The sequence below is a fragment of the Natator depressus genome, chromosome 11 (genome assembly GCF_965152275.1).
Source record: "Natator depressus isolate rNatDep1 chromosome 11, rNatDep2.hap1, whole genome shotgun sequence".
NCBI classification, from domain to species: Eukaryota; Metazoa; Chordata; order Testudines; family Cheloniidae; genus Natator; species Natator depressus.
Window position 1 is genome coordinate 38040122 of NC_134244.1, and position 24372 is coordinate 38064493.

Consider the following 24372-nt stretch of genomic DNA (forward strand, 5'->3'; position numbering starts at 1 on the left):
CTACCTTGCAGGAAAAGCTCAGGCCCAGAGCCTTAAGGTATTTTCATATTCTGATGTGTTTTAATTTTGCTCTATATTCTATTACATTTTGACACTTGTGGTCAAAATATAGGCCTGATCCTGAAAACCATTGATTTTCCATGGGAGGAGAACTGTGGAACTACACAGATAGGTACGGTTTTACAGCAGGGATTGGGCCCCATTTTCCCAGTAATATATTTTCTAGACAGGAATTTGTATTAGCTGTGATCTTCACTGAGTGGATGCTAAGTAAGCCAAGAGTCCTAGGTCCTGTCTCTGTTAGTACATTCATGTAACAGGTGAATTCCTGCTGAGAGTAAAGGACAGATTAAAAAACAATTAAAAAGGGAAATAATATTTTGTTGTAGATATTTTTCTCACATTTTTTTCATTTTACCTGAAAAAATGGTATTTGAAACAATTCAATTAACACTAACAGTTTCCACATACAGAGTACTTTACAAACATGAACAAATTAATTAGAGCCTGAATCATCGTCTTATTGAAGTCAATAGCAGGATTTTCATATACTTCAGAAAGAGCATGAATCATGCCCTAATTAATTAGGTAAAGCTCATCTGAGCAGGAGATAGAGCTTTCTTGGGGGTCGGTCCAAGGCTGTGGAACAAACTCCTGCAGGAACCATAACAAACCTCACCATCTCCTGTTCCAAGTGTAAGACACACTTCTCTGACTACGCCACCTCTTATGCGAGCACAGAGCAGAATATACTGATACAAAACACCCCAAGATACCAACACATTATGTTACACTGCCTAAACTTTTTTCCCCTTAGGGAGAGGCTGACAGAAAGAAGGCCCCACACTTGACAGATGTTAGTCACATTGCGTAATGTGCTTCTGCAAAGTTGATTAGATACTATGGTGATGGGAGTGGCATACGAAGCTATGTACAATAGACTAGAGCAGGAACAGGTTCTTCCTCATCAGATCACCCTGCTCAGGTAGGTAAGAAGGATTATCCCCACTTGCCTGACTCAGAAGATAAGGCAGAGAGGTTAAAAGACTCGCCCAAGATGACAATGTCAGCACTGAGATTAGCATTTAGTAGTTCCTGTCTCCGTTTGTTCATCCACTCTTGCCTGCTAAAGCTCTAAAGCTCTAAAGGTGTAAGAGTAATAACCAACCCTACTGATGAATTTTAAAATATTAGCATGACTTACCGCAAGAATCTGACTGAATAATAGAGCATAGAGTGGATTCACTGCCCCATTCATAGCTGCGCCAACGGATCCAAACAACATATAAGGCCACTCAGGAGCATTGTATTTCAAAATCCTGGTGACTGGTGCAGGCTCCACTTCCTCTTCTTCCTCCTCAAATGTCTGCTAACAAAATATATTTGATTTATGAAGCATAAACATTCCCTCAATGACACCGATCAGAGATTCATCTCCCCACATTAGGGTTCCTTTAGTAAGCTCCGCTTCACAGCTCATGTGATCCTGCTCAGACCTGTGCACTGCACATCTGCAGATAATTTCCAGGCACTATAGCTTCAGCATGCTACTTCACCATGGTCAGATTTTTTTTTAAATTGTGTTTTTATTAGAGTGGCATCATAGTCGTGTTGCTTCTGAGCAGGCTGACAATAAACACCCCCACACCATACACAGAGTGTACTTCCCGGCAATATTTGAGTGGCTGGTGCTGGAATGAAGTGTAGCCCCTACACCCACCCATCACTAAGCCTCCACTCCCAGCCCCAGCCTGCACAGTCCCCATAACCTGTGGAAACCCTGACTCTATGGAGAGTCTTCTGTTTGGGCCTAGAAGGGGAAGGGACAGTGCCAGAGAGGCAGCTCACCTCCTACTACTGTGTGGAAGTTAGTAAGAGCCACACACAGGGGCTCCCATTGTTCTTGGGAGCATAATTATACTCTCTGTATTCAGATCACCAGACAACTGTCTCTCTCTCAGCTACAACTTGTATTATGAGCAAATATGACCGAGCCAGGAAGGCCTAGGCAATGGTGGTCCTAGGTTTTCCTAGTTCTGAAAGCAGAGCCAAGAGGGAGGTACAGAAAACCTGTGTGCTCCCAGGTGAGCCATCCACTCATAGATCTGGATTGAAACTTCCACATGGTTTCATAGGATTCAGTGCTCAAGAGAGGCCTAGGCTTTTTAGAGAAATATCATGATGGAAAGGTTGAAAAGCAAGCTGAAATTCTTTTGGGAAGTATTAAAATGAACACAGACACAGACATTTCATTTCTATGGTATACATTTTCTTTCAAACTGGTATTTAAAAGGCTTTATAGGAATCTCTCTCTGCCACTCACTGGTAGTAAAATCCTTACTCAATAGTAGAATGTTAGCATGCCTCTTAATTATATAATTGCCACACTTAGGGCTTCAGTGGCCATAAGAAAAAGTGCAGGGAGGGAGCCACTTTCTTTCCATTATCCTTGCACAGGAAACAGCCCTAATAAGAGTGCCTTGTGCTCCCTGGTGGGGCCTGCTGTCACAGGTGTGCCTCAGAACACATTCCCTCCAACATGTCAGGAGACAATGGGACATGGATCCCTGGGGTAACTTCCCTGACTCCAGTGGAGTTACACCCGGGGTCAAGAAGATCTTTACGCTTGCTGCTTCCCTATGCTGGCATTATGCTTCCAGCCACCGCCGTTCAGGCAGTTCACCTTCTCCTCCCTCCAGAACACTAGGGCTGCAAGAGCCATTACAGAGCCCTCAAATTATTTCCTCTCAAGGTGACTTATTGTATTGTTCATGGCAAATTCTTAAGTAGTATTTCAAAACACTGTGGTTGTAGGCATTGAGTAGACACTGTGTGGGGGATGAATAGGCATTCATTACAATTAGAACAAAAAGGAGGCCTCAGAGTTATACACTAATTTCACCTCACATTATGTGAATTGTCTGCATGCCAGGTGCAAGAATGCTCATAATTACTCCTAGTAAGTGCAGAAGATTCATCATCAAATGATTCCCTACCTTATTCTTTGATTTAGGAGAGAATGGCTATTACAACACTTACTGTGCTGAGCCCTGCTCATTTATTTCAGCTCAGTTTACTGGAAATGGACCCTTTTGCACATCTTTTCACCAGAAATACAAGGGAGGAGGGGTAGACGAATGTTCTGTTTTTTCCTTTTTCCTATGGGGTTGGTGAAAGCCAAAGGTGCGAGAGCCCTGATGACTGGAGTCCTCTGTTTACCCTGGCACGGTGCAGGCAGCAACAGTGCCACTTCCCACACTGCCCTATACAGAGCTGATGAAGTGCTTGGAATTGATGCTGGCAGCTTCAGGGCGGTTTGTAAATCACCACTGTGCATATTCCTGAATAGTTAGTTCTGAACTGGCCATTTAAAGGCATCCTGCCCTGATCCTCCATGCAGCTGAACCACACCAGGAGACTGATCCAAAGCCCAGTGATGTCACCAAGACTTTCCCATTTACTTCAGTGGTCTCAGAATGAAGCCCCAGTTACACTATCTAAGGACTACCACGTGTCCACAGAGGATATTGGGTACTTGTTCCATAATGAACAAACGGTGCAATTTCTACCTCTGAGCAACTGTTATACTCCACAAAATGAGCATTTCCCCTCATGTAACCTGTACCTGCTTTTGTATGTTCACTTCAACCTCACCTACACCCAGATCGCCAGACTTACTCTGTGTTAGGCTTTGCATGTGGCTATATACGTATTAGGTGCCATCCAATGCAGCACTTACCTCAGAGAGAGTAGAGGCCTGGAGTAATATCTTTGTTTAAATATAAAAAAGGATACATGCAAGATGCTATATCTACCAACACCTATAACAGAAATACTTATCTGTATATTATTATCAGGGCCAAAAGATGTAAAAACATGCTTTATCTATCAGCAATCTAATAATGAATGATGATGTCTGACCTTTTGCGTAGATGTGCCTTCTTCATATTGATACTTTCGATACACAGCGTCTGACTGGTCTGCAGTGATTGATAATGGATGGCTTGGTACTACATTAGAGAGCTGAGACCTGGAACGCTGTCGAACTGAAGCTCTGTGAAACAGAAAGGTGAGAAGGTCTGTTCCTCATGGGCTGAATGACACAATATGTGTTTTGAAGACTGGGTCAGTTTTTATCCTGGCTTATATCAGAACCTGAAATCAGAGCTTGTTGAAGCAAAGCTGACGACTCCTGCAAACTCTATGGCTGCAAAGGCCTAAAATTGCCTTTCATGCTGCCATCTTCCTCAGTCTCCTAAACTATGGGAAGGAGGAATTCCACAACAGACATAGATACTTCTAATCAGGTTCATATACTGCACCTTGTTCTCTTAGATCTAAAACTCCAGCTTGTATTTGTGGGGAAATTAGGGAAATAGTGGTTGGGTGTTTCCTGTTAAACTTGCAATACGTTTGCCAAGGCCACAGAAAAGTGGAGGTATTCTGCGCCCGCAAGGTACTCTAGTCAGTTTCACCACAGGCCCTCAGTCACTACATAGTAGCTGTACTCCACAGGCACAGTACTGGAGCATGAGCACTCAACAGCATACTGTAATTTTCCACCTATCCGTGACAGTAGGGTGCCCCAGTCTACAACTGCTAGTTTGGCAGTGTCGTCTGAATCATCCCTGTCTAAAGTAAACAAAATTTGTTGTATAGAAAGAGGATTTCACAGAGACAGAAGTGAGTTGTGAAATCCAAGCAGACCCTGCTGTCATTTTCATAAATGTTTCGATAGCAATGCAGAAGAGAGGAGTATCAGTTTCTTTGTAATCTATTTCTAAATTATCAGCTGAGTACCCGCAACTCCCATTAAGGTGAATGGCATCTGGGGCTGGCTGCTCCACTCAGGATCTGGCCCATTGATTATAATCTTTAATGCTTGATCCTGGGTAGAACTGGTAACAAAAATGCCCTTGTGTGTTAACACTAAGATGCATCTTCTCAGACAGAATGTCAAGATTCCTCAAATGTATCAATACATTCCACAGCAAGTAATTTTTTCCATGTTATTGGACTGATTTAACTAGAGTACGCATATGAATATATGCATGGACATCGTTCATAAATATGAAAACATTATGCCAGAATCCTGACTGCCTTCAGTGTGGGATGAAAAGGTACTGGATACCATCTTCCACTACCTGTGCAACACAGGGCAGAGTTTGGTCTTATATCTTCAACACAGGGCCATCTTCATCAGTCAGTATAGTATAAGATGAATGAGAAGGCTTGTATAGTCAACATAAATGGCTACACAAATTAAAGCCCCTGATCCTGCACTTGCATAAACCAAGGTCTGCTGTATGAGTGCAAGAGAGTAAGCTATTAATGTGAATAGATGCCAGTGCTACTCCCCAGCCTCATGTACTGTTGTAAAGCAGGAGTAAAACTTGTCTTGCCTGATGGTCATTTTGTGGCTTAGCAGGGAACCCTGAGAACTATAAGACAATCCACCTATGGCCACCCCCAGTTTTCACCCAAATCCTACACCCTTTGAGCAGAAGGCCATAAGATTGGAGTGCACATAGAGTGGAGAGAGACTAAATGTAGGAGTCGTTTCATTGACTTCATGGGCTTGGATGTCTTAGTATGCAGTCTATACATTTCCACACCTGCCATGCCTCTATGTGCTTTAGTGAAGGTGTTTGCAGCATTCTCTCACCCTGTTCTGCACCATCCAAGGCAGTGCAGCCTCAGCATCATGTGATTTAGGAAGTCACCAAAGAATACAAACGTCTGGAAATGTATCAAGAGGTGTCAGTGTTTTAAAGGCTTACCGGAAGCTTCCTTGATAGCTCCCACGGCTAAAAGACTGGACTTTCTTAAGGTTTGGCATAGCAAGCAAGTTATTTTCTGCAATTGTAAAATATAATGTTAGAAGCTCCTTAGTTTGTATTAAAATTGAGCCAAACCAATTGTTTATTTGCAAAACAAAAAAATGTCTCCAATTCATAGCTGGAATATTTTGTAGATTACATTAACAAAAGGAATGCAATTCATCTTTGCCACTATGCCTTTAGAATACTATACATTTTATATTAATTTATATTTGACATAGTAAAGTTAGGTCAATTTAATATGAACCCCATGACAATCGTATTTTGAAACTGTGGGTGTGGCTAGTAAGGGTGTTTCAACATTTTGGTACTACAAGTTGTTAAGTGGCAGGAAATGCTTTCATCCTCAAAGATGATCACAGTCTATTGTTTCATAGCAGTACAACAGGTCATTATATTAGCTTTTTACTTCTGCCTCAGATCACTAGTAAAACAAATAGGGTGGTCTTGGCATACTCCATAATTTGTCTGTTTTTCTAATACAACATGGCCAAACTGTCAATAGTAAAGAAGATATAAAATGCCAGCGTATTGCGGGTCAAAAATGGTATATGGTGACAGATCTGTATGAGGAAGGTTGCTCAGCACAAATGTGCAAAAAACACATTCTGACCAGTGCTATCGGTATATCACTTTTATGGACGCTAAAATTCAGCCTTGAGAAAAACCAAAGGAGAACAGTCAACTAACACTGATAAAGGAATCTATAGATGCTCTGTGTTCTGTGGGATTTAACTTAACTTCATAAAAACAAAATAAAACACTTGCTTTCCACTGCTGTTTCAGTAAGTGCCTTGTCTCCTTGGCTCTGCAAGGTCACCAGTGTGAAATAAACCCCTTTCCTTTCCAGTAGCTCCTCATGTGTTCCTCTCTCGACCGCCCTTCCATGCTCAAACCCAATGATGACATCAGCGGCTTTGACTGTGGACAGACGATGAGCTATGGAGATTGCAGTGCGCCCAAGGCGAGCCTGAGAGAGAGAGAGAGAGGAGGAACAACGTTATTATTAGGAAAGCAACCTGATATCCCGAGAGATGCTGAGCTGAGCACCTGGAGCATGATCCATAAGTAAAAAACTGACTTAAATAGGCTTTGGATCAAGCCCCTGCTGAGCACCAATCTCTCCCACTGACCTCAGCATGTCTCAGGACGTGGCCCTTGGACTGTAAGTGCTTCTGAACGTATTATAGAGCACCACATACATTTGCAGTGCTATATAAATAATTATTACCAAAGATACGACATCTAAGGGTAATGGATGTTCATTTGAATGGTAATTAAAAGGTTCACGGCTTTTAATGTAAAATTAAGCTGGAGCTGAGGTGCATATGGAAACTGATAAGAACTCTCTGATTTCAAGAATGATCATGCAATCAATGAAAAGGGATCACTTATCAAGGTAACTCATGCTCTGTGAATTTATTGCCTCCTCAGAACCACTCTGTAGGAACCATGTGCCTAGCATACAGTCAATCTATCTGGGTGTGTAAAGGGCTCATATCACCATAATATCTGTGCACCACAAAACTTTTTTAAGCAGTTAGGGGTCACACTCAGCTCCCTAGACCCTTATATTCCACTGATCAAAGATGTAAATAACATGCCTTTTCAAACTGTCCCTCAGTTCCTCTCTACCTCCAGAAGCTTTGAATGTGAGCGCTGAAGTAGAGAAGAAGAAGAAGGAGGGTCCATGCGGCATTGGAGAACCAGTATAATCAGAGAGCAAGAGTTACCTTGGTGAGCAACCCCTTCACCTTCTTAGACATCAGAGATTAAAGGCAGCCAAAATTGGACAAGAGAATGGATCAAAATATTTGTTTTGGATGAGTTTCTTAAACAATCTGCTTGGAAACATAATTATTTCCCCTGTGGAGACTTTCTGGACTCTAGCAGCATTGTATTTGCTCTCTGGAAGAAGTGTCATCTTGACGTAGGTGCCCTGGATGTTTGGGTGCAGTACCCAATCTCCTTGCTGGGGCAAAAGATCTTGGCTTAGGGGAAGAATGCAAGGTTGTTCCCTGGAAAGAGCCCGCAGAGCTGAAAAGCAAGTTTGCCAGGCTCCTGTCCAAGCAACAGAGTTCACCCTGGCCTTGCACTTAATTCCTGGGGTATTAAACAAAATGAAGAAAAAGGCACAGAGGAAGCCTTCACTCTAGTGTGAAAGAAGCATCTGATAGCATCATGGGTCCTTGCCTGTCATGGACCAAAGTCTCACACAACTGTTTGCTACAAGTTAAAACAAGTCCAAGTCCAGGTAACCTCACTTGACAGAAATCAGATACGCAATGAGGGCCTGAGTGACTGATCACACTGATCCACCCCTTTCTGACTCAGATCATAGGCAGTAGTATGTTTGGCACTTGACAGATGCTCTGCAGACATGGTTACCTTGCTCTGAATGCACCATTCCCACAGATACATTGTTCCCTGACCTAACAAAGGGAACAGATAACATTTGTTCAGATAATCCATTGCAACCATGTTGTTTGTGAGAAGAAATGCCATCTGATCTGTGAAAAAAAATCCCTAAGTTTATGTGAAGTTTCCTGAGAGCTCTATAGGCCATGAACCATTGAGGATATTCAGTGACCCCTTCAGCACAGCAGACCTTGGACATGAAGCAGCCAAGTTTGAAAATTTTGGCCTCTGTTTACAAAAAGAGATCACAGTTTGTTCATGGCAAAAGGTTTTTTATATTCATAATGAAAAACAAAATTACTTAAAATCTGAGTTATTTCACTTTGCTACAAATGCTAAGTTAGACCCATTTTGCCAAAATTTTTATCTCATTGCATGAATTTTTCACTCATAAATGGACCCCCCAAGATCAAGCTGATTTCTGAGGAAAAAATAGGAGCATTTCTGAGCAAAAGGTGTTTTTGAAATATAAGCTCAAAATATGAATGTTCACATTTTGATTCCAAAATAGTCATCCATTGAAATCCATAGAAAAGCTACATTGTGGACTTTCATATTGATAGACTGTGCACAATGACTATCAGCTCTCATTTATATAAAATCTTTCTTATTGTGTATAATTTCAAATGCCCATTTTGGAACTTTAATGTAAAGGATTAATAGAACTTTTATCGACAGCTCTGCAGATTTTTTTTTAATGTTTCAGCTAGATTGAAAATGTTAACAGCAATTCTCTGTCACTGCTGAGATTCTTTAAAAAAGGTCAAACAATAGTTTATAACAGTACAAAAGTATCTTCCACACAATGCTTTGAAAATGTATTTCTGTCCCGTTAATACTGATTACAGATATAACATAGCAAACCTTATGAAGTGCTTCTTGGACAATAGCTTCACTTTCATTGTCCAATGCTGACGTGGCCATATCTAGTAGCAGGATTTTAGGGTTTCGGACAAGGGCTCGAGCAATAGCTATCCTTTGTTTCTGACCTCCACTCATCTGGCCTCCACCTTCTCCAACAAGGGTGTCAAATTGCTGGGTGGAAGGGAAAAATTGAATAATTAACAAAGAATTCTATTCTGTTCTCATTGATGTCAATAGTAAAAATCTCTCATAGATTTCCATGGGAGCAGGCCCAAAATGAATAACAACCTTTGGAAGACAAGTACAGTGTGGCAGGGTTCTAGATCCTTCATAGAGCTGTAGAGCAGACTCCTCCATATTTAACAAATCTTTTCTTCCCAAACTGGGCTTCTCATGTGTACCAGTCCTAAACCAAACTTATATACTCAGATAAAACTTAAGGTTCATTTTGACCCAGTATAATTCAATCAGCAAGAACTGCACCATGGACGAAAATCACCCATCTCTCCCTCCCCAGTGGGCAGCTCACCAGCTAACATTCCAGCAGTTTGGGCTTGTCTGTAGATGGAAGGGACCCATGTGGCCTTAGATGACTCATGATGATCACTGTAGTGTAGCAATGTCAGGCACACGGGCGCTCTTTAGTCCAGGTCAGGATTTAGGTGACTACACAGCTTGTGTGGAGTTAGTTTGGGAGCTAGAGAGCCAGATATGGCCTTGTCTATGTCCTATAGCCCCAGCGTAGAATCTCCATTGTGACAAAGTTCCTGCTTTACCTTGGTGGGTCTTGCGCGTATTGGTGGATTTGCTCACCTTGGTGCTTCACGGCAGCCCTCAGCTTGGCCGTTTTTCTGAATTCACAGTTCAGGTCGACTCCTCCTGTGTCTGACCAGGAGTTGGAAGGATTTGGGGGGAACCCGGGCCTGCCCTCTACTCCGGGTTCCAGCCCAGGGCCCTGTGGAATGCAGCTGTCTAGAGTGCCTCTTGGAACAGCTGTGCGACAGCTACAACTCCCTGGGCTACTTCCCCATGGCCTCCTCCCAACACCTTCTTTATCCTCACCATAGGACTTTCCTCCTGGTGTCTGAAATGCTTGTACACCTCAGTTCTCCAACCATCTGCGTTCTCACTCTCAGCTCCTAGTGCCTCGTGCTCCCAGCTCCTCACACACACACCACAAACTGAAGTGAGCTCCTTTTTAAAACCCAGGTGCCCTGATTAGCCTGCCTTAATTGATTCTAGCAGCTTCTTGATTGGCTGCAGGTGTTCTAATCAACCTGTCTTAATTATCTCCAGAAGGTTCCTGATTGTTCTGGAACCTTCCCTGTTACCTTACCTAGGGAAAAGGGACCTACTTAGCCTGGGGCTAATATATCTGCCTTCTATTACTCTCCTATAGCCATCTGACCCAACCCTGTCACACCATATATTCACTTATAACCAAAATCTGCCTTTTCTCTACTGCCAAGGACACTGCAAGCTATGTGTGTATTACACAGTCTTTCTAACGTGACCTATCTACTTCACCTGGGAACCTAGGAAAGCAGCTTGGGATGATAAAATGTATGCCTCTGAGCAAATTAGTTGTATTTTAACCCTGGCCAAAAGGAATCTATTTTAACCCTGTCCAGGAATCAGTTTAGGCCAGTCAGATACTTAAATAATATCCTTAGGGACTAACGTGCCAATTAATACGAGCTGGGGGCACAGAGGTTACTGGGCCTGATGAACCAACAGCTCTAGAAGGTTGGGATTCAGGGGCAGAGGAACCTCCATATGACAGATAGTATTAAGATAGGAGGGTGGGGAGCTGGAAGGTTCTTCATAGACTATTCAGAAACACATTTAGGTGAGTGGGAGGACTGGATCCTAACTAGCTTTTTGCCTGGGCAGAACCAGACCTGGGAAGTGTGAAAATCTGCCTTTCCTCTCTTTGATGTATTGATTATTACCACATAGTTCTAGATTTCCCCTGGTACTGAATGTTCTGTGTATGTTTCTTGGGGAGTGTATTCATCTTTGCTCCCAAACGTGGCCAAATACATGTAGTACACCTTATTTAGTCACTTCAAAGGAATGTCTGTAACTCTATTATTCTCATTCATTCTATGCTTTCTCCTGATCCATTTGAGAACCCAACAGGTTGCCCATAGAATCACAGAACTGTAGGGCTGGAAGGGTACTCAAAAGGTCATCTAGTCTATACCGTTTTTCCCCTGATGAGGCAAGACCAACTATAATTAGACCATCCCTTACAGGTGTTTGCCTCATCTGTTCTTAAAAACCTCCAGTTATGGGGGTTTCACAACCTCCCTTGGAACCCTATTCAAGAGCTTAACTATTCTTATAGTTAGAAAGTTTTATTACTATCTAACCTAAATCTCCCTTGCTGCAGATTAAGCCCATCACTTCTTGTACTACCTTCAGTGGACATGGAGAACAATTGATCAGTGTCCTCTTCATAACAGCCCTTAACATATTTGAAGACTTGCTATCAGGTCCCGCCTCAGTCTTCATTTTCTCAAGACTAAACATGCCCAGTGTTTTTAACCTTTCCTCAGAGGTCAGGTTTTCTAAAAAGTTTTTAATTTTCATTGCTTTCCTCTGGACTCTGTCCAATTTGGCCACATCTTTAATAAAACATGGTGCCCATAATTGGATACAGTACTGCTGCTGAGGCCTCACCAGAACTGAGGAGAGTGAGACAGTTGCCTCCCGTGTCATACATACAACACTCCTGTTAATACACCCCACAATGATATTAGTCTTTTTTGCAACTGCATCATATTGTTGATTCATATTCAATTTGTGATCCAGTCTAACCCCCAAATCCTTTCAGCACTACTATTGTCTAACCACTTATTCTCCATTTTGTGATTGTGCATTTGATTTTTAATTCTTATATGTAGTTAGAATCACAGATGATTAGGGTTGGAAGAGACCTCAGGAGGTCATCTAGTCCAACCCGCTGCTCAAAGCAGGACCAACACCAACTAAATCATCTCAGCCAGGGCTTTGTCAAGCTGGGCCTTAAAAACCTCTAAGGATGGAGATTCCACCACCTCCCTAGGTAACCCATTCCAGTGCTTCACCACCCCCCTAGTGAAATAGTGTTTCCTAATATCCAACCTAGACCTCCCCCACTGCAACTTGAGACCATTGCTCCTTTGCACTTGTCTATATTGAATTTCATCTAGTTGATTTCAGACCAATTCTCCTATTTGTTAAGGTTGTTTTGAATTCTAATCCTGTCCCTCAAAGTGCTTGCAACTCCTCCCAGCTTGGTGTCATCCACAAATTGTATAAGCATGCTCTCCACTCCATTATCTAAATCATTCATTAAAATATTAAATAGCATCAGATGCAGGACTGACCCCTGCAGGACCTAACTAAATACCTTTCCCCAGTTTGACAAGGAACCATTCATAACTACTTTTTAGTATGATCTTTCAACCAGTTTTGCACCCACATTATAGTAATTTTATCCAAACCACATTTCCCTAGTTTGCTTATGAGAATGTCATGTGGGACTGTGTCCAAAGCCTTACTAAAAATCAAAATATATCATGTTCACTGCTTGCCCCCCATCCACTATGCCAATAACACTGTCAAAGAAGGAAATTAGGTTGGTTTGGCACGATTTGTTCTTGACAAATCCATCGTTCGTTATTCCTGATAACCCTATTATCCTATAGGTGGTTACAAATTGATTGTTTAATCATTTGTTCCAATCTCTTTCAGGTATCAAAGTTAAGCTGACTGGTCTATAATTCCCTGGGTCCTCTTTTTCCCCTTTTTGAAAGATAGGTAGTATGTTTGCCATTCTCCAGTCCTGATCATGGTTGCAGAGGGAAAGGAAGAGGAATTTTCTCACTATTCATCAAGTTCTGATGAAATACTTTAGCAGGCAAAATTTACCAGTGGCAGATCCATGATAAAGTTGTAGGCATTGGCTTCCTTGGCTGCTTTGATGATGTCTTCCATACTAGCATCATCTTGGCCATAGCGAATGTTCTCTGCAATTGTGGTAGCAAACAGGACTGGTTCTTGCTCAACAATACCAATCAGTGAGCGCAACCACTGAATGTTAAGGGAGCGAATGTCATGGCCATCAAGGGTAACCTACAGAAGAACACCAGTTAAAAGTGAAAAAGCAGCCATAGGTGCCAACTTTTTCCGGCGCTGGTGGGTACTCGCCCCCAACCCCGCCCTGACTCCACCCCCGCCACCTCCCACCCCTGCCCGCCCCCCATTCCAACCCCTTCCCCAAAGTCCCTGCCCCAACTCTGTCCCCTCCCTGCCCCACTGGATTCCTTCTCCAAACCCCCACCCTGGCCCCGCCTCTTCCCAGAGCGTGCTACGTTCCTGCTCCTCCCAGGGCCGGCTCCAGGCACCAGCGAACCAAGCAGGTGACTGGGGCAGCAAATATAAAGGGGCGGCAGGACGTCGGGCTCTGGCAATTCGGCGGCCGCACCATCACTCCGCCTCTGTGTTCAGCGGGCAGGATTCCACCTCCCCGTTTGGTGGCAAGTGTTTTTTTTTTTTTGCCGCTTGGGGAGGCAAAAACGCTGGAGCTGGCCCTGCCTCCTCCCCCTCCCTCCCAGTGCTTGCCGCCGTGATACAGCTGTTTCGCGGCGGCAAGCGCTGGGAGCTGGGGGGAGAAGCGGGGACACAGCATGCTCCGGGGAGGAGGCGGAGGTGGAGAGGAGGTGAGCTGGGGCGGGGCAGGGAGCTGAGTTAATTTTTCCCGGTGGGTGCTCCAGCCATGGAGTCGGCGCCTATGAAAGCAGCTGATCTCACACTGCTGTAACTCTACAGCCTCTAATGGAGTTACTCCAGAGTAATTCTGGTACCAGACAGATCAAAACCAGCCTTATTTGGACTTCAGACTATAGATTCAAAAATAAAACTATAAAAAGAAATAATGAGAATACTGGACTCAACTCGGCAAGAAGACGAGTGCTTCCCACCCCTCAGGAAAGTAAGCAATTACGTTTGCTATATTGTATCATATAAATCTTTAATCAAGATTAGATATTTTGCCAAAAATATGCTCAAACAGGAATTAATTCAGGGAAATCCTATGACCAGACTTTATGATCACAGAGGTCCCCTCTGGCTTTATAATCTGTGAATCTATGACAATCAAAAGATAAATCACTTCCCATGAAAAATTTCACATTTGACTTTTCATCCTAATTCAGAATGAATTTTTTTCCCCAAACTGACATTTTAGTTCCTTTGCCTCAGTTTCTTATACCTACATCTCAGGGGTTGGTTATGAGAACTAATCAGTGTTTGTAATAGAGCTGGTGGAAATATTTCAATTGATTTGTTTTTGGGATGAGAAATGGACTTTAGAAAATAGAAATTTTTGCAAATAAAAAGGATTTTTAAAAAATGTTCTGGGTGTTTTTTTTCTTTTTTACAAAACTGGAAAATGAAAATTTAGGTTATTTTTGTTTGTTTTTCAGTTCTACATTTTCCTCTCTGCCCCCTGTTCTCTTTCCTGGTTTTCCTTCTCCCCCTCCTTGTTTCACTGGCAAAACAGAAGAAGGAAAAAAAGGGGGAAAGGGAAAGAAAGGGAAGGAAAAAGGAACAATGAAAACTAAAAATTTTTGAAAAGGAAAATGTTCAAAACCAGTCATTTTTGATAAAAATGTTCACAAAGATAACTGAACAAACATAAATCCATTCTCTTTTGAAACCAAAGAAATGAAAATTACTTTGAAATTTTCCAGGATTTTTTCCCCATTTTTCATCCTGCTCCAGTTTGTAAAGCACTTTCAGATCCTCAGATAAAAGGTGTGATATGAGTATAGCATATGCTGATTATTAGCATGACTAGGACATGAGGAAATTATGGAAAGATCACCATAATATGACTGATTTTTATATAAATGGGTTCCAAGTGAGAATTGGTTTATACTTCACTCATCCTTTGACTCTTTTAAGTTCCGTTACAGAGCACCATTTATGTGATTTATACCATGGAGCCAAATGTTAATGAAATAAGAATGTTTATATATTAAACATTTCTTTTGTTGGTAATAACACATAGCCAATCCATTCAGCATATACTGTAACAGTATTATAGGTAAGGCTAAGATTTTTTCCATGGAATCTGTGACTTCCAGTGACTTCCGTGACTTCAGCCTGCAGTGGCTGGGAGCTGCAGGGCATCGGGGGGACCCGGGAGCTCCTGGCCACCACGGGCACCAGGGAACCTCGCAGCGCCGAGCTCCCACAGGTGGAGGGGGCCCCCAGAGCTCCCAGTGGCCCACTGCAGCTGCCTAGCTACTAAGGGCAGTGTGCGGACCCAGTAACTTGAGCTCCCCATTTTGCCATGGGTATTTTTAGTAAAAGTCACCAACAAGTAATCGGCTTCCATGAATTTTTCTTTATTGCCCGAGACCTGTCGGTGACTTTTACTAAAAATATCTGTGACAAAAACTTAGCCTTAATTATAGGATAATGATTAAGTGCTCAAGACTAAATTTCTCAGGATTTAAAACTGTTTGTCACTTCTGGATTCCCTAGCCTAAATATGACTTTTATATGCATAAGTGTAGTTCTCATTGAAGCTTAGCATTTAATTCTTATTTTGTAGGGAAACCACTTTTGTCCTCACTAAAAACTTCTTTTCTTTCCCATAAATATTGCTGATTGTATCATTCAGGAGACTCCAGAACAGAACTAAACAAAGCATCCTGCTCGTTTCCTCAGTCACTGTTCTTTGGAATGGATTTTTAAAAAAATCCAGAATCCTGCTTCCCAACTTTGAGTAACAATGATGATACCCTTTAAAGTGAATAAGGTTAGAGAAGCCCTGCTGGAGTAAGACACTCACCATGCCTTCAGTAGGGTCATAGAACCGCTGGATGAGCTGCACTGTGGTGCTTTTCCCAGCTCCACTGGGTCCAACAAAAGCAGTTGTCTCCCCTGATTTAATAACCATGCTAAGATTATCCAAAATCTGAAAGCACAAGAGAGACCATCCATTGTAACTACAACATTCCTGAAACCAAGCAGATGGACTGGAAATCATCATGTTTTGCTTTCAACTTAAATGAAGACGGGAAAAGAGAACCAAAAGACTTTTAAATAAACTGAAAAGCTTGATTTTACAGTTCGTTAACAGCATTATTTTCCATGAAGGATATACAGACAAATTCTGATCTTTGTTGGTTATGTCTGACTCCCACTGAAATGAAGAGGAGTTGGATACACCCTAGAGGAGAATTTGCTGTATATGTGTTATGAGTACCTGCTAAAATCTACATGTTATGTTTGCACCAAAGATATTGTATAGAATAATATGATACTTAATATGCTGCTCTGTCTAGAAGTGGCTGCATTTATTTGTTTGTCCAATAATACTCTTTTCAAACAGACCTTGTCACAGCAGCAGTGAAGCAAGAGAGATACAGTCAGTGTTCTTTTCCCTCTTCCTAGCACTTTACAGTATAATGCACGGCACTTCCCCAGAACAATCGAAGAATTAAATTATAAAATCTCTTCGCTCATTTTGTTTTACTACCTTCTATCCTATTTTTGCATAAATTTATAGAACTGTATAATTGATTAAGGAGCTCTGAAAAATAAAAGGAATCCAATAAAAAGTGGAAACATGGACAAATTGCTAAGGAGAAGTACAAAAGAACAGCACAAGCCTCTAGGGACAAAATCAGAAAGGCTAGGGCACAAAATGAGTTACACGTAGCAGGGGGCATAAAAGGTAATACGAAGAGATTCTTTAAATACATTAGGAGCAAGACAGCAGGAAGAAGGAAAGTGTAGGTCCTCTGCTTAGCAAGGAAGGAGATCTAATAACTGATGGTGTCAAGACGGTTGAGGTGTTTAAGGCCTATTTTGCTTCAGTTTTCACTAGAAAGCTTAATGATAAACAGATATTCACCACAATTAATATTAACAATTAATATTAACAACAAGGGGGAAGGATGCAAGACAGAACAGGGAAAGAACAGGTTAAAGACTATTTAGATAAGTTACATATAGATCAGTCAGCAGGGCATGATGAAATTCAACTTCCGTTCTTAAACAACTAAGTGAAGCAATCACGGAACCATTAGCAATTATCTTTGAGCACTCATGGACAATGGGTGAGTTCTGGAGAAAGGCACACATAGAGCGACCTTTCAAAAGGGGATAAAGAGGACCTGTGGAATTATTGACCAGCCAGCCTAACTTCAATATTGGGAAAGATAGTGGAACAAATGATTAAACAATCCATTTGTAAGCACCTAGAGGATAATAGGGTTATAAGGAAAAGCCAGCATGGATTTGTCAAGAACAAATCATGCCAAACCTACCTAATTTCCTTCTTTGACAGGGTTAATGGCCTAGTGGATCGGAGGAAGTGGTGGACATGATATATCTTGATTTTTAGTAAAGCTTTTGACACACATGACATTCTCATAAGCAAACTAGGGAAATGTGGTTTAGATTTCCATTCCATAAGGTGGGTGCAAAACTGGCTGAAAGACCGTACTTGAAGAGTAGTTATCAATTGTTCACTGTCAAATTGAGGGAGCTATCTTGCAGGGTCCCAGAGGGGTCAGTCCTGGGTCTGGTAGTATTCAATATTTTCATGAATGACTTGGATAATGAAGTGGAGACTATGCTTATAAAATTTGTGGATGACACCAAGCTGGGAGGGGTTGCAAGCTTATTGGGGGACAGGATTAGAATTCAAAACAACCTTGACAAATAGGAGAATTGGTCTAAAATCAGCAAGATGAAATTCAATATAGAGAAGTACAAAGTCTACATTTAGGAAATAAAAATCAAATGCACAAGTACAAGATGGAGAATAACTGTCTTAGCAATGGTATTGCGAAAGGATCTGGGGGTTATATTTGTAAATCACAAATTGAATGTAAATCAATAATGTGATGCAGTTGCAAAAAAGGCTAATATCATTGTGTGGTGTATTAACAGGAATGTTGTATGTATGACACAGGAGGCAACTGTCTTGCTCTACTCAGTTCTGGTGAGGCCTCAGCAGCTGTACTGTGTCCAGTCATGGGCACCATGTTTTATTAAAGATGTGGCCAAATTGGACAGAGTCCAGAGGAAAGCAATGAAAATTATAAACATTTTAGAAAACCTAACCTCTGAGGAAAGGTTAAAAACACTGGGCATGTTTAGCCTTGAGAAAAGAAGACTGAGGGGGACCTGCTAGCAAGCCTTTGCCAGAGGATGTTGTGATGGCGAAGACTATACCAAGGTTCAAAAAAGAACTAGAGAAATTCATGGAGGATAGGTCCATCAATGGCTATTAGCCAGGATAGGCAGGGATGGTGTCCCCAGCCTCTGTTTGCCAGAAGCTGGGAATGGGTGACAGGGGATGGATCACTTGATGATTACCTGTTCCGTTCATTCCCTTGGGGGCACTTGGCAATTGTCCACTGCGGAAGACAGGATCCTGGGCTAGATGGACCTTTGGTCTGACCCAGTATGGCCATTCTTATGTTCTTATGTCTGTACATATGTTAAGGGCTGTTATGAAGAGGACACTGATCAATTGTTCTCCATGTCCACTGATGGTAGGACAAGAAGTAATGGGCTTAATCTGCAGCAAGGGAGATTTAGGATAGCTGTTAGGAAAAACTTTCTAACTATAAGGATAGTTTAGCTCTGGAATAAGCTTCCAAGGGAGGTTGTGGAATCCCCATTATTGGCAGTTTTTAAGAACAGGATGAACAAACACCTGTCAGTGATGGTCTAAATTTCCTTGGTCCTGCTTCAGCATAGGAGGATAGACTAGATGACCTTCTGAGGTCCCTTCCAGACTTACATTTCTATGAATCTATGATTTCAAGGGAAGCACTATGCAGATGAATCCAGATGAATTTTTGTGAGCTCACAGTCTACAAAAAAGAATTCTCATGAATGTACTGGAAAAGAAAACTACACAACTTCTAACACTGTTGATACCAAAATAATTAATTGCCTACTTTTAAACAAAGGGCTTGTGCTTTTGGAAAGTAAGTTATAACATAGGAGTTTATAGATTACTGACATAACAGTATATTCTATTTAGTTACCGTAAATTATTCAAAAGAGGAATGATGAATAATCACCTTTACTTCTGGCCTGGACGGGTAATGGAATGTTACATTGTGGAATTCAATTTCACCTCTTATTTTATCCAGCTTGTAGCCCTCTTCTGACATGCAGTCAATGGTAGGTTTCTAGAGTAGAATTTGTCATGTTATTTATTTGGTGTTAAACAACCGAGACTGCTGCAGTAGATACAGTATCCTTCCAACACACAAAACAATGACATTTCAGTTTGAAGAGCTCTGGGCTGTACTCCAAAGCAGAACAGATTCTGCGACAGGAGCATAAGACTCTAAGCTAAAATGACAATGTGGTTGTCACTGGTGAGGAAAGTTGGGAAGAGAAATGATGTCTGCATGGGGCACACAGCCATCTCTCTCAGTCTGTTACGTCACTTGGGATAATCCATTAGAAAGGCTGGGTGTGTGTCACGGCAAAGCATAAGAAATATTGTGGCTTTGTCATTGTAAAAAATTCAAGGAAAAGTCACAGCACACACTGGTATAATTATGAGTAAGTTCACTTTCTATTAGAATCATGTTAAATAATATATAAAGACAGCATAACAACAATTAAAAACGCAAACTTCTGTTCTCATCTAAACACACAGACAGGCTTTGGGAGACAGCACCTCAGCTGGTGCAAGTCTGCATAGCCCATTGACATCAATGACGCTATATCCATTTACATCAGCTGGAGATTTGGTGCTGGGTGTTTCCTGGAGCTTGGCTACAGTATGAATATTAAGACCTTCTTCTGTGTCTTTAGTCTTAATTTGTAACTGATCATTAGCTGCACTTACAAGACCTGAGCATGAAATATCAGTGTTTGGTAAAAACTTGAATATTCATAAACAAAACATTTAAAGATGTTGATTCAATGTCCTCTTTATAAATTGCAGCTAGGTCTTTTTCTTGTGCAGGCAGCTGTTTCTTAATTACCCTCATTTCACTCATTTACACTGTTAATAAAAGCCTACCCTGCATGGGGCTTATTTAACTATTTTTCACAGCAGACTGACAGAGCTTAGGAATTCTGTACTTACTTTATCTATCGTCTCAAAGATGTTTGTTGCAGCCCCGCGGCCAGTAGCGAAGGCCTCCAAACAAGGAGAAGCCTGACCAAGACTTAAAGCACCTATTAAGACTCCAAAGAAAACCTGAGAAAACATGGGAAGACATTAACTGCTTTATGTTAATTTTTTCCTTAGAGCTTAGAAAACAACCTGGTACAGAACCTGGGTGGTAACTAGACAAGGCCTAAGTCTTCTGGACATGTTTGGGGCTAGCAAGCAGGATTCATGCTCCAATGTTCGAAAACATATAGGACAGCATGGTGATGTGCCCTCTGTATTTGGAGTTTTAAATGCATTGTGTTATTTGGTATTATGCTCAATCAGCAGCTTTAAAATACTCTTTGGTTGAAGTACTGTTGCTGTTAATGTGGGACCGATGGCTGTATATGTATCCGACCTGCAGATCTTGCTACAAAGGCAGGTTCCTGCCACTGAGAGGATTTCCCCTCCCCCCTATGTAAAAGTGAACCACAGCAGTAGTGCCTATGCCATCAGAACCCATACTCCACCTGCCAGTGCTTGAACTGAGTGAGTGTGGGATGGGACAGCATACAGGCCCTTTTGGTAGAATGCTGTATCACTTCATAGCTGCTGTATTTGTGGAAGCCTCAACTCCACTCCTACAGCATACCCACATTCCTCCTCTGGTTTTGCAAATGAATGCTGTTGCAGCAGCTCACCCCAGCCCTACCCAGTGAAAGTGTTCTTCCCCAATCCTAGCTAAGAACCCAAGGAAGGAATCACTTGCTGATCACCCCTTTCTGAAAATCCCAGGATCATGTCCTTTTGCGCTAAGTTAGGGTAGCATGAGAGGAGATCTGACATGGGATCTGAAGAAAGGCCGTGTTTCTGGTGCAGCCTCTCTTTCTAAAGGGATCACTAGAGAGCTCAGCCAGCAGGGGCGAACACCAGCGGGCTGAAGACACTGCACTCCAAGAGCCCAACAGGAAGGCAGGGAATCTGGGGAGGAGGCCAGAATGCTGAAAGCATTTGCCAGAACTTGTCTTCATTGGGAGCTTTGAATGCTCAGTCTCTCTGAAAATCAAACCACTTTTATTAAGGTGCATAAATCTACATTTATGTGCCTGACTGTAGGCACCGAAGTCTGAAAGTGTTGGTCATTGTAATCAGGGGCGAGGAACTCAAAGAATAGGATACTGGGGGACAGAGATCATAAGAACGGTCATAATGGGTCAGACCAAAGGCCCATCTAGCCCAGTATCCTGTCTTCTGACAGTGGCCAATGCCAGGTGCCCTAGAGGGAATGAACAGGTAATCATCAAGTGATCCATTCCCTGTTGCTCATTCCCGGCTTCTGGCAAACAGAAGCTAGGGACACCATTCCTGAACATCCTGGCTAATAGCCATTGATGGACCTATCCTCCATGAATTTCTCTAGTTCTTTTTTGAACCCTGTTATAGTCTTGGCCTTCACAACATCCTCTGGCAAAGAGTTCCACAGGTTGACTGTGTGCTGTGTGAAGAAATACTTCCTTTCGTTTGTTTTAAACCTGCTGCCTATTAATTTCATTTGGTGACCCCTAGTTCTTGTGTTATGAGGAGGAGTAAATAAAACTTCCTTATTTACTTTCTCCGCACCAGTCATGATTTTATAGACCTCTATCAGATTCCCCCTTAGTCGTCTCTTTTCCAGGCTGAAAAGGCCCAGTCTTATTAATCTCTCCTCATACGGAAGCCGTTCCACCCCCCTAATCATTTTTGTTGCCCTTTTCTGAACCTTTTCAAGTTCCAATATATCTTTTCTGAGATGGGGTGACCACATCTGCATGCAGTATTCAAGATGTGGGTGTACCGTGAATTTATATAGAGGCAATATGATATTTTCTGTCTTATTATCTATCTCTTTCTTAATGATCAGGGAAGGGGGAAGACGTCTTCATTACTTCGCTTCTTTTATTTCAAGGAACTGGGCTGTAATATATTCTATGTAACATTAACCTGGTAATTGCTACAGTACAAATTGCCCTCATTAGAATTAAACTTTTGTTTAGAACTTATTTTGATTTATGCCATCCCTTCTTGGCTATTATCACGGAGGTGGTCACTTGATGTAGCAGATAATGAATGTCTGGCCTATGCCCTTTGATTTTGGCCCATCTTTTTGCTCTGTTATGACTGATCAGCTTGGAAACAAATAAAAAATGCAAAGAGGATTATGTGTAACCATTTACATTAGTTTGGTCATGTCTGTGGAATTCTGCTAAGAAGCAGTTAAGGACTCACCTAGCCTTCTGAGAACAGCAGACAGGCATGTGTAAGGAGAGGCTGGCAGGGTGTGGCAGGTAAACTCTATTGCCAGGGGAGAATAAAAAATACACAGAGGCAGATTCTCCTCTCATTTACACTATTATAAATCAAGACTGAACTCATCCACTGAACTCATCCAAGCTACACTGCTGTAAAATCAGAGTTAAGCAAGAGGGAACCAGGCACAGTGGTTTTGGTTATAACAAGGGAAATCATTGCTTGGTTAACCCTCACTGAATTAATTGGATGGGTGTTCAGCACAACCTCTCTGTGACCCAGAAAGGAATATGTGGAGACTGGGTGTATATGTTTAGAGTGATAAGTAAGAAATTTGATGCAAAAGAAAGATGATTGGCAACTCAGAAAGCAGAGAAAAGAAAGGCAGCACTGGAGATATTCCCTTCCAAAGTTGGCTACAGTTTATCAGCTACAAGATAGTTCCCTGCTGGTTGCCATTTACCAGTTGGGAATGCGGAACTACAGTTATTGGGTGCAAGTCAAGGAAATCTCTGACGGGCTTTATCTGCTGATGGGCTGCACTGACCTATTAGTGCCAAGTGTAATTTCAGGTTATTCCATATGAGGGCCATCTGCCAGCAGTAGAGAATAACTAAAATATCTGAGGATTCAGATTCCATAACATTTAAACCACTGGTATCTCGAACAGCCATTCTACTTCACCTAACAGCTTCCAGAGCTGCATAAAAGTTGGCACAATGTGCTTCCAGCCACTGCTGCAAGAAGCAGAGTTTGAACTTTATAGACAGAAATAGCAGCTGAATCCTGGAGTAGTGGAGAAGAAGGTCCTTCAGGGAAAAATAGGGTGTTTTGCCATTTTATATTTGGTAACTAAATACGAGAGCAAAGAGCAGAGAAGAAAAGCATGGTCAGACAGTATTCACCACTCTGAAAGATAGGTGATAACTAATGTACATGTTCAGGGACAGTTCTGAAAAACTATCAGACATGAAAGGGGCAAGTATTATAACCAGTACCTGTAAGAGAGTTCCAGGTGAATACTCATTTTCTTCAAGGACAAGTTTTGAGCCATACCAAAATGCTAATGCATAACACAGGAAGATTATGAACCAGATGTAACCAGTGAAGAATCCCATTATCATCCCTTTTCTAATTCCCCAGCGCTGGGCAAACACTAGGTTTTTATCATATCTAAAGAAAGAATAAAAATGAAAGTGGATGAATTGCATTTACCAGAAAACTAGGACGAGCAAAGACCAATACAATCAGGCTGTTTCATGGAGGGATGTTCCTTCAGTAATACAGTGGATACCATAAAAAATTTAGCATTTACTCCTCTGCAGTAAGGGCCCCGTGCTGCTCTCACTGAAATTAACTGCAAAGCTGCTAATAATTCCAATGGGTGTAGTAGCAACCTCAGACAAAAAAAATTGTAGACTGTCCTATTATAAGTATAGGAAAATATCAGAGTTACTGCAACTACCTGCCCAAAAGAATTTGCGTTGTTCTGACGTAGGAGAAGTTTTGGATAATTTGTGACAGACCTGTAATCATGCTGTATTTTAAATTAGTTTAAAAGAGAATTGCAGTATAATACGATCAACTCACTACATCTAATTACAAAAAGTAAATAATTGAAAAAAATATATAAATGATCAAGTTAACTAAACAGGAATCTGCAGTCTGATGGCACTTGAAATGCAGTTCAGCATCTGAGTGACTAAGACAAGCAGTTGACACCAAGGTTCTATTAATGTTTAAGGTGGTTTGTTGTTGTTATTGTTAAAGAGAATGGTGAGGTTAAAAATCAAACACTTTAAAAAATGTCTTTACTAGACCTGG

At 41.7% G+C, this 24372-nt stretch overlaps 1 protein-coding gene across 1 annotated transcript in view; it reads right to left on the reverse strand.

Annotated features, from left to right (window-relative positions):
• Positions 1–24372, reverse strand: part of ABCB11 (ATP binding cassette subfamily B member 11) — an 80198-nt gene that overhangs the window by 26846 nt on the left and 28980 nt on the right. Inside the window, exons 10-19 of the mRNA XM_074966832.1 lie at positions 23547–23721; positions 20254–20367; positions 19229–19339; positions 15973–16098; positions 13041–13244; positions 9123–9293; positions 6609–6810; positions 5781–5856; positions 3922–4054; positions 1205–1369 (exon numbers count right to left, since the gene is read on the reverse strand). Coding sequence (XP_074822933.1) covers positions 1205–1369; positions 3922–4054; positions 5781–5856; positions 6609–6810; positions 9123–9293; positions 13041–13244; positions 15973–16098; positions 19229–19339; positions 20254–20367; positions 23547–23721 — 1477 coding nt within the window. The remainder of the gene's footprint in view (positions 1–1204; positions 1370–3921; positions 4055–5780; positions 5857–6608; positions 6811–9122; positions 9294–13040; positions 13245–15972; positions 16099–19228; positions 19340–20253; positions 20368–23546; positions 23722–24372) is intronic.